General features: G+C 38.9%; 2 protein-coding genes across 5 annotated transcripts in view; one reads left to right on the forward strand and one right to left on the reverse strand.

Moving 5' to 3' along the window:
• The window catches only part of triob (trio Rho guanine nucleotide exchange factor b), a 107473-nt gene that overhangs the window by 79869 nt on the left and 1294 nt on the right, over window positions 1-26310 (reverse strand). For all 4 annotated transcript variants that reach the window (XR_013284305.1, XR_013284304.1, XM_077527041.1 and 1 more), the window contains exon 2: window positions 17861-17914. Coding sequence is in view for 2 of the 4 variants with exons in the window: in XM_077527041.1 (XP_077383167.1) it covers window positions 17861-17914 (54 nt within the window). In the remaining 2 variants the exon portion in view is untranslated. The remainder of the gene's footprint in view (window positions 1-17860; window positions 17915-26310) is intronic.
• The window catches only part of dnah5 (dynein, axonemal, heavy chain 5), a 101368-nt gene continuing 95315 nt past the window's right edge, over window positions 20258-26310 (forward strand). Inside the window, exon 1 of the mRNA XM_077527038.1 lies at window positions 20258-20500. The gene's annotated coding sequence lies outside the window, so the exon portion shown is untranslated. The remainder of the gene's footprint in view (window positions 20501-26310) is intronic.

Raw genomic sequence — 26310 nt, forward strand, 5'->3', positions numbered from 1 at the left:
AATAAACTTTCTTTGCCTTAACACCATTCATTCGATTTAAAGGTAATTACAAATGACAGATTCAGCAAGTAACAACTGGTAAGAAGTACAGTGTGGGAGTTTATGTATGTAAGAACTTAGTAAACTGAGTAAACAGTTGTAGTTCTAAGTTGTTGATTGTGTACAGCACTATGTGGTCCATTGAGTTTATCTTACATACAGCATTCCCATTAAATAAACCATCCGAAGATATGGAAATTAGTTTTCCATATATTACACTCAAAGAACTACAACCTTAATGGAAGTTGTTACGATATGCTCCACACAAGAGCATTCTTTCAGATTTGTCTTGGTCTTGTGTAATAGTTTGCACAGCAATATTTTCTTAAACTTTCACACAGAAGTAAAGCACCAAAGACATTCTATTTATACTATTTTGCAGTCGAGGGATCCTGTCGACTGCAGAGGGTACAGACTTTGTGTTTCATTTCATCATCTTGTCAGTCACTTTCATATCTTTATATAGACAAAAATAAACCACTAAGAGTCTTGCAGTTAGCCGCTATGCTCGTAAGCCAAATGAGTTCCCAAATAGAATTTGCAACCAATGCATCATTTAGGCCGTCTGTGTCAGTATTTTATTTTCTACTAATGCATAGCATATGCTCAAGAGCCTGATAAATAGGATGTGTGCCTTTAAATAATGCAGCATAGGAGATGTAATAGAGCCATGTACTGTATTTACGTATATATTCACTGTACCACATCATATTTAACCAGCTGGCTGCAAACAATATCACAACACAGTTTACCTTGCACAGCAATATGGAACTAAGTTTTTAGCCATAAAGGCACAAATGGGGTTTTAGATATGCTTCTATGAGAAAATACATCTTGCATGTTAGGCTGACTACCACCCCTTTATTTTAGCAAAAAAGCAAATAAACACAAAATGAGTGTAAAATAAGAAACATTACCTGAGAGTCTTATGAGTACTTTCCCTGCTTGGGCGTATTGCCAGCTGTGGTTGTCCAACACCGCCATTGATAAACAAAATGATCCTAAACCCAACCTGATCAGCACTAGGCAAATGCTACACCCTGTCCAGTTCTCCCATGCCTAGCATCCAACCAGTTTTTGCTCACTGACTGTAGCGTTCTTGCATGGCAAGAAGGCATCCAGACAAAAGCAGAGCCATATATCGACCAACGTCCTGTCACCCATTGAGCGGCAGAAACGCAAAGGCACTGCCAGCTCCTTTTTTTTTGCTGACACAACTGGCTTTTCTTTGCCTTGTCCCCCCCATGTCAGTAACCCCTCCCCAAGACAAGATTTAGTAACAACGAATGCTTTGCATTAAACAGTGTATCCCGTCCCTGAGTGCCCGAGGAGCTACTCCCAAAAAAACGAGCGAGAAGTTAAACCAGCCAAATGCAGTTGTTACTGTTGGATTTATGGATGAAATAGGCTTTAATAATGATTGGTTCTAATCCTCCTTACCCCGGATTTACACCGGTTGCGTGTGCGGTGCGGCTGCGGTGCGGTGCGTCTTGACTGCGTGCTCCGGACGCGTCAATTTTTTGGCCAATCCACACCGGCTCCGCACAGCTGCGGTCCGGCAGCTCCGTCGCCGACCACTTCCCGCCGTGTCTCGCGTGACCGCGCGCGATCATGTGGCATTAAAAACAACGACAAACACACAGAAAGTCTGTGCTCAACAGAGAAGCAGAAAGAGAGGTGGGCTTTTATTATTTTGTGGCTTTCTACCTCCAATATAAACCTCTCCTCGTCCATGTTCGCTGGTGTCTAAACCGTGAATGAGCGGGCGGCAGAGCTATCGCGAGATGCTGTGACTATCGCTAGACCGGTAGCGAGACTGGGAAAATCTAACATGGCGGCGCCCTGCTGCTAAAATAGAATTAGCTTTATATTTCTAATTAAACCCGAATTTAATGACAAGATAAATTCGATTTTTTTCTTTTCTAAGAAAGATCTGAAATATTATCCAGTGTGGACGACCTCGAACGCTTTATTGACGATTATTTTTATAGTTGCGTGATGGATGATCTGGTGGCTAGTCGTGATAATCCTTCGAAAAAAAGGAAAAATGACTCGTCAACAGATACGGATGATTTAGTAACCGCTGACGTATCGGTGAGTATGCTGGATTCCATAAATAAAAAACTTGACGTCCTCTGTCTTATCCACGAGGACGTCAAAGAATTAAAGGCAAGTTTGGAATTCGTTAGCCAACAGGTAAGCGATCTCCAACGAGATAATTCCGAGCTACGCTCCTCTCTCGTAGCTGTCACAGCCGAGTTGGAGACGATTAAAAAGGAGAATAAAATGCTAAAGGAAACGGTTTTAGATGTTCAATCCCGTAGTATGCGGGAAAATCTAATATTTTCAGGTATATCCGAAAATACCCCAGATAATCCAGAGAGCGAGATAAAAAAAATTATGACATTATCGCTAAAGATCCCTCAGGAGACGGTAAATAATATCTCTTTTCACCGTGTACACCGGCTCGGAGCTCGTAAGGGCAATAAGCCCCGTCCTATTATTGCTAAGTTCGAACATTTTAAACATAAAGAATTGGTAAAAAGTAAAGGACGGGAGCTCAAAGGGACATCTTTCGGGATGAATGATCAATTCCCAAGAGAGATAAACGAGCGGCGAAAAGTGCTGTTTCCTATAATGAAACAAAATAGACAGGAGGGTTTGCTTTGCTGGACCGCGGTTGACGGCTTCTTTCTTTGGTGGTGGTCCTTATGCATGCCAGATCCATCGCACCAGCATCTACTGAAACTCAAACAGAATTTGCCTCTCCCTCCCACAGCCCCTTGAATCAGTGGGTGCTGGTGTCTGTGGATCTCACTTTGCTTTATCTATCCTTCCCTCCTTCCTCTCTATAGTTTTTCCTCTGGTCTCTTGAGATCTCGCTAATTTGTTGGAATTTAGAGGCTTCCGGGGTTGGCGTAAGACTTTGATTTTGTAACCATGGGGAAGGCAGGAAGTGTTTGGTCGGTGCTGGATTTCAGTTTGATTTATCTTTCTTTTCTCTTTATTTTTTCTGACCTTTTCTCTGGTCTCCTGACCATTTGAACCTCACGACTCTGGCAAGATTCTGAAGTACCTGGTTAAGGCGAAGGGTAATGGGATATTTATAAGGTTTTAGGTGAATTAATGAGTATAAATGTATACGTATTTGCACGCACACGCACGTGCACGCAAACGCACACACGCACGCGCACGCACGCACGCGCACGCACGCGCACGCACGCAAACGCACACACACACACACACAAAAAAAGAAACAAAAAAAAAAAAAAAAAAGAGCAATGATGATAAGACGTTGAATCGGTAAGACTACCGAATGAACAATTCTGAGCTCTTTTTAAGAAAAAAAATAATAATAAAAATAAATAAATAAATAAACCGTGAATGAGCACCTCGCACGTTAACTCCAGGCCCGTCTACGCCCACATCACGTTTTGCTAGCATGCTTGCGAAATAGGAGCTGGCGAGTGTTTTATCTTGAAAGGTAACCGTAAATTTATTTTGAAACTGCGTCGGTCTTCCTGTCCTGCTCGATGTGTTTTGTGCTAGCTTGCCATTTGCCGGAGGCCTACCGCTGCGGAGTCCGGCAAAAATAGAAAATAGGTCTATCCTTGCGGAAGGGCTGCGGCACGCCGCAGCTGAGACGCAGTCGACACGCAACGCACCCGCAAGCGGTGTAAACTGCACCATTCGAATGAATGGAATCTAATTGCTTGCGTCGCCGGAACGCACCGCAACCGCACCGCAACCGCACCGCAACCGCAACTGGTGTAAACCCAGGGTTATGCTCTCTCTGCTTACATAAAAAACAGTTAACGTAAATATCTGTTATGTGCTTATCTCAGAAGAAACATGTTAAGAGGTTCAGCTTCAATTTGGACCGCAACAAGCCTGAAATTATTAGCCTGCTTCCACAATATTTTCAGCATCACAAGGGGCATGCTTATTGCGGACACAAAGCTGTCTATTATACCATTTTGACATCACTAAAGCACTAAAAAATGCTAAAAAGGCTCTTATGTCAATTAACAGAGGCATTTTTATTCCAACCATTATATGTAGAGCCATGTCTTTCTTTATACTCAAAATGAATTCCCACTTTCATAAAACAGTGGTTTTATTTGCTAACCTTTTTCCAACTGATATTACTGAGAATATGGAAATGGCAAATTCACTGATTTTCTCTAAGGGAGGACTGGAACTGTTGTCTCTAATAATAAACTATAAGGGAAGGATTAATTAAAGCTTTGCACATGCAAAAAAACGAATGCAAACTCAATTGTGCACGTAAACACGTAAAATGTAATCTACTAACTAGGCTCACCCAGAATTTTGTTCACCGAACACACAAAATTTCTATGTAGTTCATTTTGTGTGTTCTGTGAGGAGTATAATGCAAACAGAATAATGAAGTACTGTTATGGTAAATTTGATTTATAAAACCTGACATGCTGAATTTGCCACCAGTGTAAACATATTTGAAATGTCATAGACAAAAACTATTATGACATCTCTATTCAAGAATGCACATTTGGATCTTTGAAATGATCTAATAGCTAATTTGGAGGCAGTCACAAGAAGGAGTCATGCCATATCACCTATGAAAAAACCCCTTTCAACTCAGAATAATGTGACATTATAGTCATAATGGGCCATTTTAGTGCACTGTGACAATTGTCTGATGTTGGCCTCTCCCAGGCAGGATTTTGGGTGTGCTGTCCCAGGTTTACGCAATGTTGCACAGGGTGGGCCATGTACAATCAAACAAAAAATACGGAGTGATCTAGAGCTGTCAAAATTCCATCCATCCATCCATCTCCTACCGCTTATCCGAGGTCGGGTCGCTGGGGCAGCAGCTTTAGGAGGGAACCCCAGACTTCCCTCTCCCCAGCCACTTCAACCAGCTCATCCGGCGGGATCCCAAGGAGTTCCCAGGCCAGCCGAGACACATAGTCTCTCCAGTGTGTCCTGGGTCGTCCCCGGGGCCTTCTGCCGGTGGGACATGACCGGAACGCCTCTCCAGGGAGCGTCCAGGAGGCATCCGAACCAGATGCCCGAGCCACCTCAGCTGGCTCCTCTCAACGCGGAGGAGCAGCGGCTTGACTGAGTCCCTCCCGGATGACCGAGCTTCTCACCCTATCTCTAAGGGAGAGCCCGGACACCCTGCGGAGGAAACTCATTTCGGCCGCTTGTATCCGGGATCTCGTTCTTTCGCTCACGACCCACAGCTTGTGACCATAGGTGAGGGTTGGAACGTAGATCGACCGGTAAATCGAGAGCTTCGCCTTTTGGCTCAGCACAACGGACTGATACAGTCAAAATTAATCAATTAAATCGGCAAATAATCTATCATCAAATTAATCAACAACTATTTTAATTCGAGTAATCGTTTGGACTTGGATCTATCAAAAAGGTCACTCTCTGCAACAGAAAGGGCTGTCTAATTTTTGTGCAAATGGAGAAGTGTGGTTAGACTGCACAAGCACATAGTCCCAAAAAATAATCCAAAATGATCCTGATGGTTAAAATCCTGAAAAACTCCATATCGAAGGGCCAGAGGAATATAATATAGCCTTAATCTTTCCAACAGCAGATCAAAAACTCTGAATCCTGAACAGCAGATGAAAGGTAAACACGTCTCAGACTAATTGTAGTCATCTCTTGTCTCAGAGATGACAGGCTTCTCTAGTGCAGTACTTAAAAATGACATCTACATTTGTATTGTAGATTGCGGGCCATTGTACAGTATGTAGGTCACATTTCAAACTGATCCAACTGGAATAAATAACTGAAGGATTGTCACCTCTCACACATAAATGGGATGTTGTTGTGGGGGTGTCAGCTGTTCTTGCAAAGATGAGTAACATCAAAACCTCAAGAATGGAATACAATATAAAATAGTACAAATATGCTTACAGCTTTTTATTCACAGGCAGTTTTGTCAGTTACTTTGAAAAAGTAAATCAGTTACTTTACTGATTAAAAGTGAGTTTAAAAGTAATTAAAATTACATCACAAGTTACCTTAATACCAGTTACTGACAAAACCGTCTAAAAATAAAAATAAAAAATAAAAAATGGCGACCGTTTTCATCAATAATTTTTTGGGGAAGTCTACTTTTAACTGTCATGTTTAATAATATTTGACTTCACTTAACATATAAATACTTGATTTTATTTAAAAAACTAATAGGATACCTTTTAAATAAATAAATAAATAAATAAATAAATAAATAAATAAAGTCTTTCTAGGTGTGTTTTATACCAGTATCCTTGATGCCCTCTTCACATTTCTTCCTCCCCGCTCATGTATGCATGCCGAAAACTGGGCCTTGCGGGACACATCAGCGCAGTAAAAGAGACAAGGCTTTTTCAGCATTGAATATGCATGTGCAACTATCTGTATTTAAGAACCCAATTGAATTCATTATAGAAACAGTGCAGCCAGCTGAGTTGCAAAAACACATCAATGAATTAGACAAAGCGTAATAGGGGTGGACTTTGTACAGCTCAAGGAACACCATTCATCAAGCTTCCTCAATCCAAACTATCCTGAATCCACTGATTGTACCACCACACAACAAAACACTGCCAACATGCCACAGTGCACCACATAAAACTTGACAGTCAGGGTGCACAAGGGAGAGAAGTGTACTGTATTTGTGTCTGTTTGTGTCTGTGTACATCTTCAGTGCGAGAGCTGCCTCAGAGCACAGAGGAGGAAATAGGAAGTTTAAAGAATGGGTTAGAAATAACAGCACACCAGCAACCCGGGCCAGATGGGAGGTGAACTGATGACATGAGACAGAATGCTGAGTAAAGAAACAGACAGAAAAGAGGACAGAAAGCTTTTTTGCGGAAAATATATATTTGCTAGTCACTGCATTGTATCAGGAGAAGTTCGATAAATTCAAAAATAATGTAATGTAGATTTTTTTTTTTTAGGCATAGGATGGATGGATGGATGGATGGATGGAGTGTGTAATAAGTAACCACTAGATATAGTATAGAATGCAGCTGAAATGCATGCATTTAGAAGCACGCACACTACAGTGGCTCAGAGAGAGCAAATTCCGCAAGTCAACCAGTAATTCTTATTTTGCATGAGCAAACGATCATCTTGGTGAGCAACGGTGACTATGCAGCCGTTGTGAAGCGCGGCGAGCAACGCCAGAAGAGCGAATGAAAGAGTAGCTAACAAAAGCGGCTAAAGTGAGAAGCTAGAAAAAAAAAGCCTATAGTAAAAGCTTCCGAGGGCAAAGCAGAAGGTGACAAGCGACAGGAGCCTGAATCACGGGACTCAGCGACGACCACCTGCACTCAGCTGTGGAAAGTAAATGGCAGTCGAATCATTTGGTCCGACACTTGATGCAAGTACCACCGGGCTAACTACTAGGGATGTAACGATAAGGGCAATATCGTGATATTGCGATATTAAAACACAATATCGTTATAAACTTGTGGCTAGTTTATTAGTGCAATTTAATTTTTATTAGGGATGTTTTGGCCTTGTATGTTCAAAATCTATGCTAATTGTCAGATGAAGGGGAACCTAATTTGCTTGTGAAGCGATCAATGTGTGCTGGTATTAGCAAGTAAGTGCCTCAATATTGTTATTAGAGATTGTAGGTGGTTTATATGCATTGCTGTTATGTACAAAAGCACAATATTGTGCTTTTTTTTTTTTTTTAGTATGAGCTCTTTTTTTTCTACAATATTGTGATCTTTTTTTAAATATCGCCAACCCCCCCCCACAATATTGTGATAATTATCGTATCGTGACCTTCATATCGTGATAATATCGTATCGTGATGTTTGGATATCGTTACATCCCTAATAACTACGTTCGCCAAGTTGTCCTTTGGGCATTTGTAGCAGGAAGATGGCGGCAAAACATGTCAGCCTCTTGTTAGGCGAGACTCCAGCCATGTAATAGTGATGTGATAGAACATATTTTTTTTGCATATCATTGAAATCAAAAATGGATTTTCAAATTGAAAGAATTATGAGTTCACCTCTAGATGGCACTGAAGATTACACACTGTGGCTTTAAAGATCTCCCATAAAAATGGTCAATGAATTTGCATTTCCCATAATTTGGACAAGTAGAGACAGTTGACCACACTGACCACAATATAAGGTACAACTGCAAAACCTCATGAGAGGTATTAAGCGTGATATATAGAGGACGAGGGAGTCGAACCTGGGAACTACTTCTATCATAAGCCTCACTCTTAAACACTATTTCTAATGGGATTCTAATGTGTCACCAAAACATTATTACACATTTAACTATGATAGAGTACAGTCATCTATGTATTTATTCAATTGTGCAGCTGTATCTAATGCTGTGGCTGTTAAGAAGGGCTAAAGGATTAAATAAACTTGCAATAGTATCACATAATAGTATCACACGATACAAGATGGTCCCGTGAAGCCTGAGTGAAATACAAGAAGAGCTTACAATGTCACTGAATAGAAAATCTGGTTCAAGTGATGTTCCTTCATCATCAACAGAGAATCACTGAAGCACACACTTTAGTCCATATGGGAAAAAAAAAGTGAACCGTACATAACCGCAATCGCATGGAGGAAGAATGGCTGTGGAGCGGAACACAATTGTGCTTTTATTGTGTTTTTCTGAAACACAGGGCTTCCTTGTGAGATGGACACGTGAGTGTCAACCTGATCTGCATGTGGATCTCCAATGCAGAGACAGGACTCTCTACGGAGGAAACTCACTCTGGCCCCTTAATCTGTGATCTTGTTTTTTTTCAGTCACAACCCACTGCTCGCACAGGTAAGATTAAGAAGGTAGATTGACCAATAAATCTTTAGGCTCAACTCCGTCATCACTACAGTTGCAACATCGATCCTCCTGTTGATCTCCCATTCAATTCTTTCCTCACTTATGAACAAAACCACAAGATGCTTAAATGCCACCACTTGGGGCAGGATCTCATTCCCCGACGTGGAGAGGGGACTTCACCCTTTTCCAACTGACGATCATGGTCTCATCCAAACCATTTCATATTCAACTGTGTCATGTTCTATGCCTGCAGGCTATTCACAATAAATTATTGTAATTTCAGTTTGAGCCTGACCTGCGGTGGTGCCCATGAGACTGCACACATGCTGCTCATGAGCAATTATGTTTTGTGTTTTAAAAGGCAGCTTCTGCTCATGTCATTTGTCGGACTATTCGCTTCCTCATGCCTCAACCCAAGAGGGACTTGAGTCCTAGGCCTTGTTTGTGATCTCGACCTTCCCTTCCTATCTTGTCCTTGAAGATTTTTGTTGTACTTTGCCTTATTGCCTTTTTGGACCGGCTCAAGTTTGTTTCACGGTTCCGCATAATCTTGCATGCGTTTTTTGTAATTGCGTTTTCGCTTACTATTGCAAGCTCATTTTGTTGGATTTTTGCCTGTGTGCCTAAATTTGTTGTAAATATTTTTGTAAACCCCACTTAGTGGTTTGTGTTTTGGGATTCACTGATTCTTTACAAGCTGTGAACGGCTTCAATGACAGTTGAAGATTGCGGATTGATGAAGGTACAGAACCACATGGGCAAAAAGTGCGAGTTTGAGGACACCAAAGTGGACACCCGCAACACCTCAATTGTGCCTAGAAATTCCGTCTATAAATGTTATGAATAGATTCTGTGACAAAAGGCAGCCTTGGCAAAGTCCAACCCTCTTTGGAAACAAATCCAATTTACTGCCGGCAATGTGGACCCAACTCTGACATTGGTCATTACAGGGACCGGACAGCCCATAGTTGGCGGCCCAGTACCCCATACTCCCATAACATCCCCCACAGAATTCACAGAGGGACATGGTTGAATGCCTTCTTCCTTCTACTTTTGGCCCCTTGCAACTGAATCTAAAGGGCAAGGGCGATTGCGACAGCCACAAGAGCCGCTGGGAACGCATCCAAAGTAGGTACTTTTGCAACTGTGAAGAAACATTTACCAAGAGGTGACAAGATTGTACATTCTTACTTATTTAAGTCAGTGGAATACGAATGGTAGCGAAACAGTGCAGGAAGCAATAATTAATCACAAGCGCAAACTGCTACTAAGCAACTGCTTTTGTTTACCTTCTTTGGAGACATTTAGCAAAAAAATGTCTGCTTTGATGATAAACAGGGAGTCCCTGCGGTCTATGTTCCAACAAACAGAAACAGACCAGAAACATTTTGACTGAATCCAATTGTTTGTGTGCGTGTGTGTGCATGCGTCTTTTGAAACCTTGCCAGTTCTGTCCATTAAAAACATGACTGACTGCAAGTGTGGCGCTTTGTTTTCCAATCTCACCTGTTGCTAATTTTCTGTTCTATTTTCCCTCTTTTCTCAGCCCCATGATTACCAAAGCAGTCAGTATCTACTGTATGCTTCCCTTCTGTCTGCCTCTATTCCACTGTGAATAGATTCTCACTAGACTTGTCCTCCACAAAAGCTGCTGTCCTGTTGAGTAAAGACCCAGCAGACAGGGAACCACAGGCCATGGCTCCGTGGCTCGTCTCCAACCAGGAAGCGGTCAGTGGATGCAACGGCTCTGGAGCGTTGCTACAGCTCTGAAAACAACTGTCTAAAGCAAACAGGTCTGGCGGATGGAATACACACACACAAGCGTGCTTGCACTCGCACCACCCTGATGTGTATGAGCAAAACGGTCTGATTTGTAGATGGAAAAAAATATATATAACTATGCATTTCCAACAAATACGAAAAACAAAAACTAACCTAAACTAGTGGTCAATGAGATTACCATGCAGTGGGAATGTGTTTGCAACTTTGAATTTCTGAACATTTCTAATTTTTTGAAAGCTATAAAGAACTCATCTGCTTGCTTTTATATCTTGCTGAAGTTGTGTCTGCTATTCTGCCCGCTCTCTGTTGCATCTGACTCCTACATGCAGGAAACAACAGCCAATGAAAGCATGTGTTTGCTTTCACTCAGCCTGTAAAGGTCACTGAAATAGCTTATTTAATAAAGACTTTGTACTTTTAATTAGAAAATTTTAGCACATTACAGAGGCAAATGCAAAGTATTTCCACTTGGATAGAAAAAAAGAAACTTGATCTGTAAAATGTATCATCCTGATTTCCACGTTCATTGACGGCATTAAATACAAAGAAAAGTTTTCAATTAAAAGATGATGTTACCGAGCAGTACATGTTATTTTGCTTTGTAAATAAATACATGGTTTTTTTTTATAATAACTGTAATGTAATTGTGTGTTTAAATCAATAATCAAGCAGCAGATTATTAATGTTGTTTAACTCTAAAATGTTTCAAACATACTCTTACTCCTGCACCAAATTAACAAAAGTGTATTTTTCTTTTGACCGCTTCTGTAGTCCATAGCAGAAAGGAGCTAGTTTACAGAAGAAGAAGAAAAAAAAAATAAGATTACACATGCCAACTGCGATTTGGTTGATTTAGTTAGTGACTTTTCAGACCACTTTATTTAAAAAAATAAATAAATAAATAACTAGCAAGTTTAATTCCAGATAAAAACAGACAAGCTGAGTGGATATAATTGTATGAAAAAAGGAGCTTGGAGGTGGGAGGCAATCACAGCCACTTGTGCTTACCATTTAAATGCAACGATCTTTACCGGAAAAAAAACAAAAAAAAAAAAAAAAAAACAAGTTTGACAGAGTTGGACGGGTTTTGACATTACTCTTCAACAAGGATCAGCTGAGCCACGCAGTTTGACGGGTCATTTTATGTTCATTTTTATCATGTCAATTGATCAAGAACAATGTTTGTTTACATACATGCTTTGTCTAAAGAGGAATCTTTTTTCAAGAGAAAATTAGATTTTTTGTTTGTTATATGAATAATAATAATAATAATAATAATAATAATATTGAGCAATATTAAAATAATAAAAGGCTTGCAATATTTCAGTTGATTTGCAATGATTCCAGAATGCATGGCATTTTTGCTTATTTAATTGCATTACAGAAAATAAAGGACTTTATCACAATATTCAAATTTTCTGAGACAGTCCGATATGTACCATAAGTCACCAAAACAGTTACAATTTCCTTTAACAAGGTAATCACCAGCCTCCAATTGAATTTCAGGGGAACTTAGGCGAGGTGAAATTGAGTAGCATTTGTATCGAGATTACAAAATACACACAAATACCAGTATAACACTTGGATACAGCAGGCCTACCATCAAAGTGTCAGATCTAAACTTGAGGATTTTTGCTTAAGACAAGCAAAGCTCCATCTTATGTACTGCAGTAGCAAGAAAGATGGATTTGTCTTTGAGAACCGCAACTCAAAGTGAAATCCAAGTATGATAAAAGCTACAACTTTCTCATGATACTTACAAGAAGCTGCAGAGATGATATAAATGGACATGTCACCTGCTGGTCATCTCCACTTCTTAACAGAGACGACAAACAAAAGCATCAGCAAAGAAACGCTGGATAGGGTCCACCCATATATGAGAATGGACTCAAGCACTGCATTTCATGTATCCCAGCTACAATCCACTGATTTATTTTCCATCATAATGTCTACACTGTCAAGCAAAAACAAAAACAGAGAATTCCCTTCTGCAAATCAAATCCCTTTTTCCTCAGTCACCACATAAAGGTGCTGCATTAAACGCGGCTGGAAATCATTTTTGGGGAAAGCCAAGTAGCGTCCATAGCAATCCACTGCTGCAAATATCAGCATCATGCACTCTCGCTCCCTGTCCTATAAGTGAAAAAAGGTCAGCAATCAGCATCACTCATCCAAAGGTAAAGCAAATGTGAACTGTAAATAAATCCCAGAAGATCCGGCAACATTCCAGTGCATGCATCCAAGCATCCTTATTTAATATCCCTCACATCAAAGCGCAAACAGCACGCACACAACTTACCCTACCCGCCCCACCCTTTTTACTCAGCCCATCCCCCATTTGCCATCTCCCAGATGCAATTGGCGGACAGTAGGTGAGAGGCCACTGGTGATTGGGTTGGGGGATGTGGCGGAACCCTTGCTCTCTATGCATCAACGCTTTCCAGGAAAAGAGCAGGTTTAAGAGGCAGCCACGCAGGACAAAGATGACGAGGTGGGAAACAGAAATGCTTCTGGGTGGAGGGGGAGGTGGAGTGAAAGGAAAAAAAAAAAAAGAGGATGATAGGAGTTTAAAATGGGTCCTACAAAAATAACAACGGACTGATAATGCGCTATTATTTCAATGATATCAATGTTGGCTTCGCAATGATGATGAGGAGTACTATGGTGATGCTGTTGGAAGGGCAAAAGAATACTTCACTTCAGGGGAAATGCAATTCAGAGCAGATGGACCCAATTAGCATGCAGCATGGTATATGTATTTATTGTGTGTGTGCGTGTGTGTGTTGAGTACTTTGTATCTGTTTGTGGTTTGTTTTTGTGTAAATTATGTTGTCTGCCTCAGGCCTGATGCTTGTTCACGTGCCTTATAAAGCCCCCCCCCCCAAAAAAAAAATCCCTACACACTAAACACAACCGAATGTTACATAAGACTTGACAATGTCACATCTGTAATAGTTCATTGAATACATAAGAGCTGTTTAGTTTAATACTGCAATAAAATACAAATAAACATTCCGTAGAAAACAATTTCTATTCAAGCAAAGTGATTCATAGGCATGACCAATGATTCGACTAGTTGATCATGGGGAATTCTGACCCATGGTGTTAATTTTGTCTTGAAGAATTTATTGGTGGTGTGCACCAGCTAAGACACTGAAGAAGGAGAATACAGTAGTCGGCCCTCGATATTTGTGGGTGATAGGGACCGGACCGGGCCGACCACGAAGATAGCAAAAATCCATGTGGAATTGGCGGCCAAATAAATAAATAAATAAAGAAATGAATAAATAAATGCTGAATGAGGAAAAAAAATATTTTGTTGAACAACAAAACAAACCCCAAAAAATTCAAACCCAAAACAATAATTGAACAAAAAAGATTAAAATAAATAAATACATAAATAAATAAATAAATGCTGAATGAGGAAAACAAATAATATTTTAAAATAATTTCAAAAATATATTAAAAAAAAAAAAAAAAAAAAAAAAGAAATAGCGAATTTGCAAATCCACAGTTGCCGAACCTTGAGTTTGTGGGGGGGCAAATGTACATCAATGCAGACCCTGCTATGGCACACTAGCAGTATAACAATGACAGAAAACGACAGCCAGCTGGAACCATGGACATGTTCTTTTATGAATTCTTTTCTCGAATGACGCATACGTGTGGGAGATTTCCGTGGTGTTTCAGCACCGCCACCTGGCGGTCGGGAGGGACAAAATAGAAACAGAAGTTCAAAAGATTAAGACAGGTTCTTCTATTCCTTGATTGCGACTATAAAGAATTACAGACTGAAGTAAAATGACTTTTTGTGTCATGTTGCTAACACTAATGCTACATATGGTGTTGCAGAAACCGGTTCATTGTATGGCGTTTGCAACCTTGCAACATTATATGTCAGACCGTCAAAAACAGAAGTGAGTTTACCTGTAGAGTGAGTTTACCCTGGCAAGTGAAGCTAGCACATGCAGTGGAATACTGAATTGAAACTAATATTTTCCATACATAACAAAACCCCCAATTAAACCATTAACCCATTCACTCCCAAAAACGTATTTATACGTTTTTAAATTTTTTTTTTTTTTTTTTTTTTTTTTAATGCAAGAGCATACAGAAGGCTTTGGAGCAGCTTCTGACATGAAGAGGTGGCTTAAAACAATGGTAGTTACTACAAAAAAATGGCCAGCAGGTGGCGGCAGAATGGGATGAGCCGGGGCTATGTTGCAGCAAGCTTTTTTTGATAAGTGTTTTCACCTGGAATGTGAATGTCAATGAAACCTGAAATCTGCATTCTAATGCTAATTGCTATAAAACGGAAACAGACACAAATGAAAGAAAAGACTGTTTGTTTCTTTTTGTAGGTTCCATGTTTTGATAGCAATAGAACACAATATTCTGTGGGCCTTGTAAAATCAGTTAAAATACAGTATAACAGCTGGGAGCAAAGGGGGTTGCTTCAGTGAAAATGGCTGGGAGTGAATGAGTTAATCAATCACATTTAAATGTTTTAAATGTTAAATTAATCTGTGTGCCCTATGATTGGCTGGCAACCAGTTCAGGGTGTACTCCGCCTACTGCCTAAAGCTAGCTGGGATAGGCTCCAGCACCCCCCGCGACCCTTGTGAGGAAAAGCAGTTCAGAAAATGGATGGATGGATGGATGTTAAATTAATTAAAAGATTCTGAGATGACATCATATAAAGTTTGATGTTAGGGTGACCATATTTTTGTTGCTAGAAAGAGGACTCTTGGCCTGTCCTCTAGATTGTGGTATACCAGTCGCGGTAACGGTGCACTCCACCTCATATTAGCCGCGCAATGAAAAATGGACATATTCAGGAATAAAAAAAAAAGAAAAAAAACCCGGACAGTGGATGCCCGGACAGGATGTAAAAAAAAAAGGTCTGTCCTCCCAAAAGGGGACGTTTGGTCACCGTAACTAAAGCCAAGCCCGCTCTGGATCCATTTTTACATTTACATTTAGTAACGAACAGAATGACACTGAAAGAGCTAGCATTGTAACATCATTGAAATTGTCCTAATTCTGATATACAATATAAACAAACTCTTCATGAAATATATTTTCATATAAACTTAACAATCCCAAGTCACACGGAGCTTTAAAAAAAAAAAAAAAAAAATCACCACAAGACAATGTGAACTGTGCGTTTGCTCACAAACTACTTGCTTCCCTCACTTGCAGTAGTAATGTGTTGCGCCATTTCTTACATTTGAGAATAAAAAACAGAACAAACAACAACATAGTTCTGGTTCAAAATAAAAAACAACATATAAGCAAGACTTCAGTAGCCCAAGATGACCTCTGCAGGAAGAACACAACAACAAAAACTTCACAGAAAACCACTTCCTGTACTACTAAAAGAGTACTTGCGTACAGTATGAGTGGTTATGCCAGCTTGTTTGTCTGCCTGCTGTGCACATGTTTAGTATTCAAAGCCCAAATTCAAAAGGAACCACAGAGTGACGTGGGCACAGATGAGAAACGCAGCTGAAGTTCACTACTGAACTGAATTAAACTGAACAGAACCACATGGAGGAGGAAGGAAGGGAATGGGGTGAGAAGGATACCTTTGACCTTTCACATCCAGAAAATGGAAGAAAAATGAAATATGCTAAACAGGATAATACAAGCAAGAATCATCCTGAGCGAACAGGCATTTGGCTACTGTTGCAGATTATCTGGGCCTGAAAGCCAAACCATATCTGGGGGAGTGTCCAAATATTTACTCTGAGCACGCTTAGCCTGTAAATCCATATGTGGGCCAACAGTGTTTCTGGGACACTTGTCTCTACAGTGTGCGCGTCACACCACCCAAAAAGCCCCATCGAACAACCATTAACCACTGAATTTAAACTTTGATCTTTGATCAAACAAACAAATAAACAAACGCAAGAGCTGTAGATCAAATATGGGGCAGTTAATAGAAAACAAGTTGATGTGCATGCATTAGGTAAGTCAACCAACAATATACAGTACAGTACACCTATTTATTCACAAGTTTAAAATGAAAATTAAGCTTAAAAGTGCCTTATTTATGGTCTCTGAAATTGCTGATGATTATATTTAAATATCCCAACCCCGCTGGACCAAAACATCTTTCAAAAGCCAAATGAAGTTGTCAGTACATGCATTATTTATGTAACACTTTTAATGATGTGCAGCACCAACAGGAAACAGACATTTAACCCAAGGCATTCCTTACTGTTGCTGAAAAAAAATAAAAACAGCTCAAACAATAGATGACAATGTCTTGTTTCTGGTTTGTGATCACACAGAAAGCACAACAGTGAAGAGTGAAGTTCAATGTATTCTTTGCTGTTATTTTCAACGGCCCAACAGGACATGCTGTCCATAATAACAAGCTCACATAAGCACAGTGCTTTCCTGTGTTTAAAGACTCTCAGTCAGTGCCTTAAAGCACACTTACAAAAATCATGAAAACACCAGTGTTTTAAAAAACATGAAGGGCAAACAAGCTAGGGTTGCGCTGGAAAACAGGATGCATCCAGTTGAGGTTGTGTCATATCCTCAAAAAGAAACAACAAGAGTAAAAAAACAGCAGTGATACAACAAAGTGAAAAAGGAAAATATACAAATGATTAGGGTAGTTGAGTTCTGCAATCTCATCTCAAATTCATTTTGAAAAGCTCAAGTAAGTGTGATCCAACTTTAAATACAAAAATAAACATCTTTTTCATTGAATCTTGCAATGTTGAAATCTAAGATGGTTTGGGCAAACTGTCAGCACGGGATTTGGCTGGCACATCCAATCGCTTCCTATTAACACCCCTTTCAGATCCTGGCAACTGGGAATAATCGGCCAGACTGTCAGTTGAAAAAAAAAGTGTTGTGAAATGTTTATCCCTGGATGACCCAATTGGAAACATCAGGACAAAACTGTGTAAACCACATGGCCCTCACTGGACTAAAGACAACACATACTACTGATGGTCTGTTAGATAGGCAATCCTCTGTCAGCACTGGGGCCACTGTTTTGCCACAGTCAACAAAGTTGAACCAATGTCTATGCCACCGGCCTATAGTGTCATGTAAAACAATTAAATCCTCTTTTATTAGTTGGAAGAAGATGACTGAGATTCTAATGGCAACTTATACCGCTTCAGAAAATACAGAAACATGCCTGGCTCACACCATGTCGGAAAACTGCCAGTTGGCTCTCAAAGATTGTGAAACAACCAGTGAATCCTACCTGAGGTCTGACCAGGTCCATCCAGTTTAGATTCACATTTTGGAAGTGAGAAATCTAGAAAGACAGAAGACAAATCAAAACTTGTGGTTTGAAGAAAGTGAGTACTACAAAACCTATCCTTTTTGGCTGCTGAAGAAGTCAAAGCAACCTCGAAGGAAACTTATTACGGCTGTATTTTGTTTTCCAACTTGTTTTAAATAAACACAAGAGATGAGATAAAGGCTAATTTTCCGTTTTGCAATTTAAAAATTCTAAACGGAAAACAGGAGATGACTCCTTCACGTTCAACAGAGGCAGCAACACTGCCTCCTAGCGGACGGAGGAGGATCTTTCCACATGTGAGTGGGCTCTGCGTCTGAATCGCTCAAAACAGTCTGCTTTCCTGCTGATCTACAAACGCGCAATCAACAATTCACAAGCAGAATAGAATACTTACAAATGATAAGTCATAACAAATGCAAACAAAACATTAAACATCACTTGTGTAAATCATGGATTGCATTGTGGATCTGAAAAATATGGATATTTAACTGCGCTGTAATCATTGATGTAGTTTGAACCAAATCATGTCCCAGACGGTTGGTTCATTAAGACACCTTGTAAACAATTATTTTCTAAGCAAACATTAAAACATTTTTTGGGGAAAATGTTGTGATATATATATATATATATATATATATATATATATATATATATATATATATATATATATATGTATGTGTGTGTGTATTAAATTTCAGCATTGTGCCATATGGCAAATGGTATCATTATTGGTATTGATTGGAAATGTGAAGTTTGGCATTACTCATTCTCCGGTGACTCACATACAGCAGCTCAGAAATTAAATCACAAGTGTGAATGCACTTTCCTCTCTGACTCACTTGTACACAGACACACTCATTCAATTCTGTAGCAGATACAGTTTCACTGTTTAGAATACACAAACAAACTTGTGAATGAGAATATTTTTTTTTTCCTGATGTTTTAAAATTGCACCAACTAAATAAGGGACATGAAATGCATAATACAGAATAACTGATCTGCACCAACTATACTGGATTTACTTAACCTTAAATTAGGTATCAGCTCAAACACTGAATAGGGATGTGCAATTAATTGAAATTCAATTTCAATTTCAATTACGCTCCACAATTACAAAATCAGCATCATTGTAAAAAAAGATTATTAATACAAATTTTTCAGTTTTTTAAATGTATAGATTTTTACATTTTAAATTTTAAAATAACAAATTTAATACATTTTGTTTCATCCAGAACTTGCATAATTATAGTGTTTCAAAGAATTTTATTTGTCTTAATATTTATTTATTTATTTTTTTATTTTTTTATATTTAAACAACAACAAAAAAAAATTGTACTGCACAGTCCACAAGCTGCACTCCAACTTCAAGTTTTTGCCACCATAAATAAATCAATATGATATATGATGTGATATATTATTATACACATATATTATTAGAAATTATGCTTGGTCTAAAATTAACTGACATAATTATATAGTGTTTCTATTATTTTCAATTGGGCTTAATATTTTTTAATGTGTAAACGTTTATTTTTTTTGTACCCAAAAAAATCATCCTACTTCACAGTGCACAAGCTGCACTCCAACTTCAAGTTTTTGACAACATAAATAAATAAATAAATAAATAAATAAATAAATAAATAAATAATTATTATAAATATATATTTTATCAATTCTGTTTGGCCCTAAATAAGGTTACATGATCATGGTGTTTCTATTTTTTTTAAATGGTTGTAATATTTTTAAATGGTTAAATGTTTTCTTGTTTGTGTACCAAAAAAATAAATAATTGTTAGAATAAATGTGATTTCAATTATTGCCAAATTATTGCCATATATCTTTTTTTTCCATAATCAAGCAGGCATAACTGAAGATATGTTTTACTTGGACAAACATGACTTTGATCAAGCTACAGACTGGCAAACCCTTTTTCTGGGTCACATCAGTAGGACACAAGATAACAGTGAGAGAAAGCCAGGGATGAGGGTCAGCTTAGGTCTCCTCTGCCTCAGCTTCACCCAGCTGTCTCTCGAAAAAGAACAGCACGGCATATGCTTTAGGATTACAGGAAGCACCTGGTCACTTCCTGTATGTTTCATTTTATATAGTGTGGTATAGATAGGTAGAGTGCCAGTGAGAAGATATGCAGAACCTATTTCTTTGCAAGATATGTGGAAATTAAAGCAGGGGAAGTGATAAACGACAATCTTACTTCTTGACTCAAAAGCCATAAAGACGTTTATGATGCTTAAACATGCATTACTTTGTGGGCAATTGCTATACGCATGTAATCTATGTCAGTAATTCCGCAAGCCTAAATGGTAGGATGCCAAGTTTGATCCTCAATCCGATGCCGGGGAGGCCGAGCAGCAGTTTAGCCTCTCTAAACCAGAGGAGGAGTGGGCTGGCAATGTTCACGCGACACGGATCAAAGCCTGCTGCTGTCTTCAAAGCAAAGGGGAATGTTGTGTGCACACTTGAGTGGGAGAGAGAGCACAGTTTGTGTTGGACAGGCCATGTACAGCTGCTGAGAGGACATACGAGCAGTCTGCAGCGGGTCAAGCTAGCACATGTACTTGCATGTAAATACACCATAAGGTGAGTGTGACCCCCAACACATCTTCTTTCCACTCATGCCTCACTCAGGCATCATCCCTCCATCCCCCTTGACCTTACTTCTAGGTCCCAAGGCGACGTGGGTGGGATGTAGTGATTTATACCTCTGTGCTTGAGTGTTCACTGTCTAAGTGAGATAATGGGGCTAACCTGCTACACTAAGAAATCAGCATCTTACATCCATATTGTCATTCCTTAATTTTATTGTACTGTAGGTGCCAGCTTCGTATTTATTATAATAGTGCTTATAGCCAAACACAAGACCAGATTAACACACGACCAGATTTGGCGGCCATATCACTATGTGGCTAATTTAGTCAATGAATTTGGGATTTCAGAGTGATTGGCAGCATTCAAATGCATTTTTTTTTATGTGGGAACATCCTGGTTATTCATGTAAATCACAAAGTATAAAGCTACATGGAAAATCTAAACTATCTTTGCCAAAAGATGAATTTACATAAAATGTAAATATAGTAGCACAAATTTGTCAGCATTTTCTTTTGACTGAAAACCATAGAAAGTGGATGGCCTCCAAATGACCTTGTGAATGGATACATGTATGTACATAATAGTTTCAACTAATCCATAATTTGGTGAAGTGGAGTCTGCTGATATCGATCAACACTAGTTGAAACAGATAAGTATAATAAATGTCAAGTAAAAAAGCAAGGAACAACTGCTTCACCTAACATCGAATCCACAACACTTTTAGCTTAATGCTGTTAATAGCTGATGGTCATTTATGACCAATTCATTTAAAGACACAATAATAGGTCGCCAAAGCAATGTTTTTTTTTTAACAGTAAATATAAATGCTTTGAAGGGAACACCAGTGTGTATTATGGATTGAACCAATTAGTTAAGTAGACAAGTCGATATTACTGCAGGAACACAAGGGCAGACGTGAATCTTTGTCTTTCCTCAAACACAATAATAACACAAGTGAAAGAGAAATGCTTAATTTTTTTTTGGTGCTTGGCTACGATGCCAGGTCTTGCAACACACCATATGCTATGGAATACAATGAGACTGGCCCGGAAAAAAAACAAGAAGAAAAACACGCACAGAGTTCCCACTAATACAACAACTACAGTTAGCGTAATGGTGAGTTTAATTTTAATCATTTATTTTCATTTGCTGCGATTGGCTGGCATCCAGTCCAGGGTGTACCCCGCCTACTTCCCAAAGCCACGTGAGATAGGCTCCAGCACCCCCCGCGGCCCTTGTGAGGAATAAGCGGTCAAGAAAATGGATGGATGGATGGATGGATGGATGGATGTTTTTATTTGTTTCTTTTTCAATCTGTCCATGGCGCGAAAAAGGATGGGGATAGCACTGTGCGAAAAAATATCAATGATATCATCAATTAATTGAATTTGCCTAGACATGTAGTTGGATTACAAAAAATCTTTGTTCAACACCTATTGCATAATGTTATTTCAGATTTCGTATTGGACGTTTTGTGTGGACATGTTGACTATAATTTTTTTTTTATCCATTTTGTGTACTGAATGAACGAAACTCACTAAAACACATAATTGAAAATCTATAAATCCAAAATAACTTCTTCAGCAGACTATTTCTGGCGTTTTTATATTTGTCCTGGTTAGTAATTCAGAGACGGCTGCACAAGACATTGTGGTGAATACACACAATTAAAAAAAAAAAGATAAAAATAAAGAGTCTGCCGTCTTCGAAAACTCTTTCTTCTTGGGTTGTAAGAGAGCCGACATATACATAGGGGTCAGCTATTTTGCAACATAGCCAATGTCGATCTGTGCTTTTGGTCTTCAGCTCTGACCAACTGCCAATTAGACTGCCCCTTGATATAACCAAAGGAGTTCAGCCTCACGGGGAGCAAAGAAGTCAACTTTGGCAAGGCGTGGTCCATCCAAACTTGAACTCTGTAATTTGATGGGTGAAGGCTTGTTTATCCCTTCAAGTACGCCTATCCCTTCTGTCCTTCCCTACATTCACTATGCTTAAGTCTACTTATCGTTTGGTCCTTCCTCTTTTGTTCTCCCCATAAAGAAATTAAAATAAATACAGCAAGAGACACACAGGAAATCCTTAAGCTTCGATGTATAAATTATTCCCTTGATGTGGAAAAAATCCATTATTCAACATACAGGCTGGCACACATTAGAAACCCTGTCTGAAATGTATTGTGTCTGATGGACGAAAAAGGAGCAAGTCTCACACAGTCAAAACTGAGTTTCCTTGGACGTTAATGGCCACTGTCCTTTGGCAAGTCCAGTTAAACGTTAATGGGCTACAAATAGCTTAAGATGGTCTGACAATCTGACATCTTATTGCTGTGTGCATCCACTCGCTTCAGCGTCAATTGAATTTCGCAATGTAGCTTTGTACAATAATGCCACGGCACACACCCACTAACATCATTATATGTTACTCAAGGGACCATTTCAATTAAATACTATTGTAAAAATGTGCCTTATTTAGAAGTTATTTTTAGTCGTACCTTGAATCTCACTCCACAGTGCTACAACACATTTGACAGATGTCAATCGAAAGACCTAATTAGTCAACTGGATGGTTCAAGTCAATGGTTCTTAACCTGGTGATTCAGTCTCAGGGTTTCGGTAGAGGCCAAGACACACACCCGACTCATATGATTTGTGATTATACACTCCGCTTGGCCATCATTGCCTGCAGGTGATCACGCTACCTTACCAACATGGTTAAGAATCACTAATTTAAGTTGACAGGTTGCTGATGATGGTGAATTTAAAACAAAGTTTACCTTAGGGAGTTTCTTAGCGTCACTTAGTCCATTTAAACACATATAAAGGACGAACTGAAACTTTGTGTCAAAAACAACTCCATTATAAAGATGTAAAAGTTTGAGATAAAAGTTAAAATGAAGGAATTGGACAAGTCCAAAGACAAAAGGAGCTAACTTCAGAGGTGAAGGAACTAGCAACATTTCTGCTCGACAGTTAAGTTTATTGCCTCTTCTTGAGTATTAATTAATTGTACATTACAAAAAATAAAACTTGAAACTGCTAACGTTTAGTGCTACAGTGTCACTTAATTCTGAATACGTTATGCTAACCTAGCGGCCGAGGCTAACGTCAGCTTGTTCACTTGCACATCTTGCGGATGTCAGTGAGGGGCGTGCCTGGTCAGATATTCAGGTGGTCAGCATAGTCAGGTGAGGCTACTTTCAAATCTTGCAAGCAGTTTTAAAACTGCAACTCCTCTGTGAATATATGAATAAAAATATGACCCTGGGTGGATGAGCAGTTTTTGGAATGTTTTGGTGGGGGCAGTGTCATAGAGATTTAGCAGTTTAAACACTGCAACTGTCTGGAACTGAGATGGAACTCGCTCGGTCAAATGAAAATATTCTAACAAAGACCAGCTACATTTTTTTTTTTTAAAGGGCTGCTAATAATTATCTATTCAGATGAGTCAAATCTTAAGCTGAGAAAAAAACAACTCGCTTTGTTCTGTTGTAAATGTCAACTCTGGTCAATGTTTGTCTTCATTTTGCCTTGAAACTGAAAATCTCAGCCACTCAGTAAGCAGGCAGCTATTTTTTATTTTATTTTTTATCTTTTATAGGGGGACAAAAAGCTACATCACCTTCACTAACTAAAAAGGAGCACCACAGTGACAAAAGCTCTCCAGAAAAACCCAACACACTTCAACAAATTAGAGCCTTGAATTAGAATATACTGCTTGGGATCAATTAGGGTGAGCAGTTGTGTGCCAAGATTTCTGCATGCAACAGGCTGGCGACAATTATGTTGTGTGCTGGACAAATGAAAGGAAGTGGGATTGGCAATAATGAAAACCCCTCCTTGTAAACAACACAGAAGTCACTTAAACTATTCCAGTGCTTGCTGTACTTAACCTAAACAAACATGTGTATTTGGTATCATTGATAAATTAACATAAATTACAGTCATAAATAAAACAAAGATAATGTGATTTTTGTTTTTTAACCCAACTAAAACAAACAAACAAAAACAGTGACTGGATACAACAGTTAGTCGAGCTAGAGAGCACTTTGCCCAATGATAGATTAGAATCCTGACTAAAAAGATCAATAGTATGTTTGCACAGATGAATGAAGAGTATTAGGTTACAGAACAGAGCAATAGTTGAATTAAAAGCATATTAGGGCCTTTGAATGAATGTTTAATTTAGTGCATTCCCTCATGGCCATCATAATTTGAGAGTGTGTGAGTGGCAAAAAAAAAAAAAAAAAGAATAGGAACAACCAACCACTGTTGTTTTCATCTGCTCAGCTATTATTCTTCCTTTTGCACTTAGCTTTATTCTCTTTTTCAACAAAAATGTGTTTTTCCTTACATTCGCTACAATATAGTCTTGTTTCCGGAGGCCATACCCATTTCTTTCTCCATCATGAATACTGTATGAGCTGCCTTTGCTGTTATATAAATATCCAAACAGCCCAACTTAACTGTGAGCAATCATTGTCGGATACAGTACAGATAGCTTTGGGAAAATACATTGAAAGGGACTATAGCATTTATAAAGATCAAAAAGACAACATTCCCAACTCTCTGGCGAGCAAAGTTGAGTTCTTAGGTACAATTTATTCGACCATCCATCGATTCTAACTCCACCATGACCACCATGAAATCCCATTTACTGTATTTTGTTTGTTTGTTGTTGTTTTGTTATTTTATAAAATCGTAAGAGAAAAAAGTAATTTGAGAAGTTTACAGATAGTACTTTTTTGTACTGTTTCTTGCGGGGTGGATAAGTGATAGTGGTCCCCCTCTTATGAGGGCAGCATCCTGACCACCCTTCACCAGAAAATGTACGTTTTAAAACTGTAACAGCATTTTCTGGGTCACATGGAGTTTAAAGTTTGGGAAGGAAAGTAGCACATGATTGAGGGACTAATAATCAAATGATCTATCTATACATCATTGACATATTATTGCATTCATGTAAATAAGACATGCATAACATTTTAACCGGGAAATCATCCACTAGTGATACACTGATATCTTTTTCAGGGCTGATACCGATACCAATTATTAGTAGTCAAGGAGGCCGATAACCAATTTTGGGAGACGATATTTACATCAGTCAAAGAGGAAATACTACTTTTTATTTGGTTCACATACTAATTTTGGAGTGTGTTTGTTGCATTACAACATTTGAGATCTTGACATGGACCAAAATTCTATTCTATTCTATTATCTAACTGTCATGACTCGAGTCATGCAGGAGTAATGTTTGGGTCTTGTCTCATGTCTGGGGTCACGCCTGGGTTAAGTTTGAGTAGAGTTCATGACCGGGCGCCAGAGTTCACGACCCGTTACGTGTCTGTTTTGGTATTGATGTAACTGCATCCAGTTTCAATTAGTTTTAGGATATATGATGTCTGGACTTTGTGATGTCAAGGATCTTTTATGCTATATGATGTTTGTTGATGTCAGGAATGTCAGGAACTATCTGTAATTACGGAGTCAACAGCCAATCAGATAACTCCATGTCAGTGCTAGTACTCACGTCTAGTCACAACCAATGAGATTGGTTGTCTATTTAAGGGTCTGAGAATTGTGCTTTTTGCCGGATTATTGCTCAACTGTTCCTGTGTATCGCTCTCTTAGCTTCTGCCTCTCAGTGTGAATAAATAAAGTCTTATTTGTGTCTGTGTTTGGGATCGTACCTCTCAGCACACAACACTGTTTATCTATCTATCTATCTATCTATCTATCTATACTCAGATTATTGCTCATAGAGTAAATTTGTTAATTTGAGTGGACCACAACATTGTTCAA

Source organism: Festucalex cinctus, chromosome 7 (genome assembly GCF_051991245.1).
Source record: "Festucalex cinctus isolate MCC-2025b chromosome 7, RoL_Fcin_1.0, whole genome shotgun sequence".
Lineage (NCBI taxonomy): Eukaryota > Metazoa > Chordata > Actinopteri > Syngnathiformes > Syngnathidae > Festucalex > Festucalex cinctus.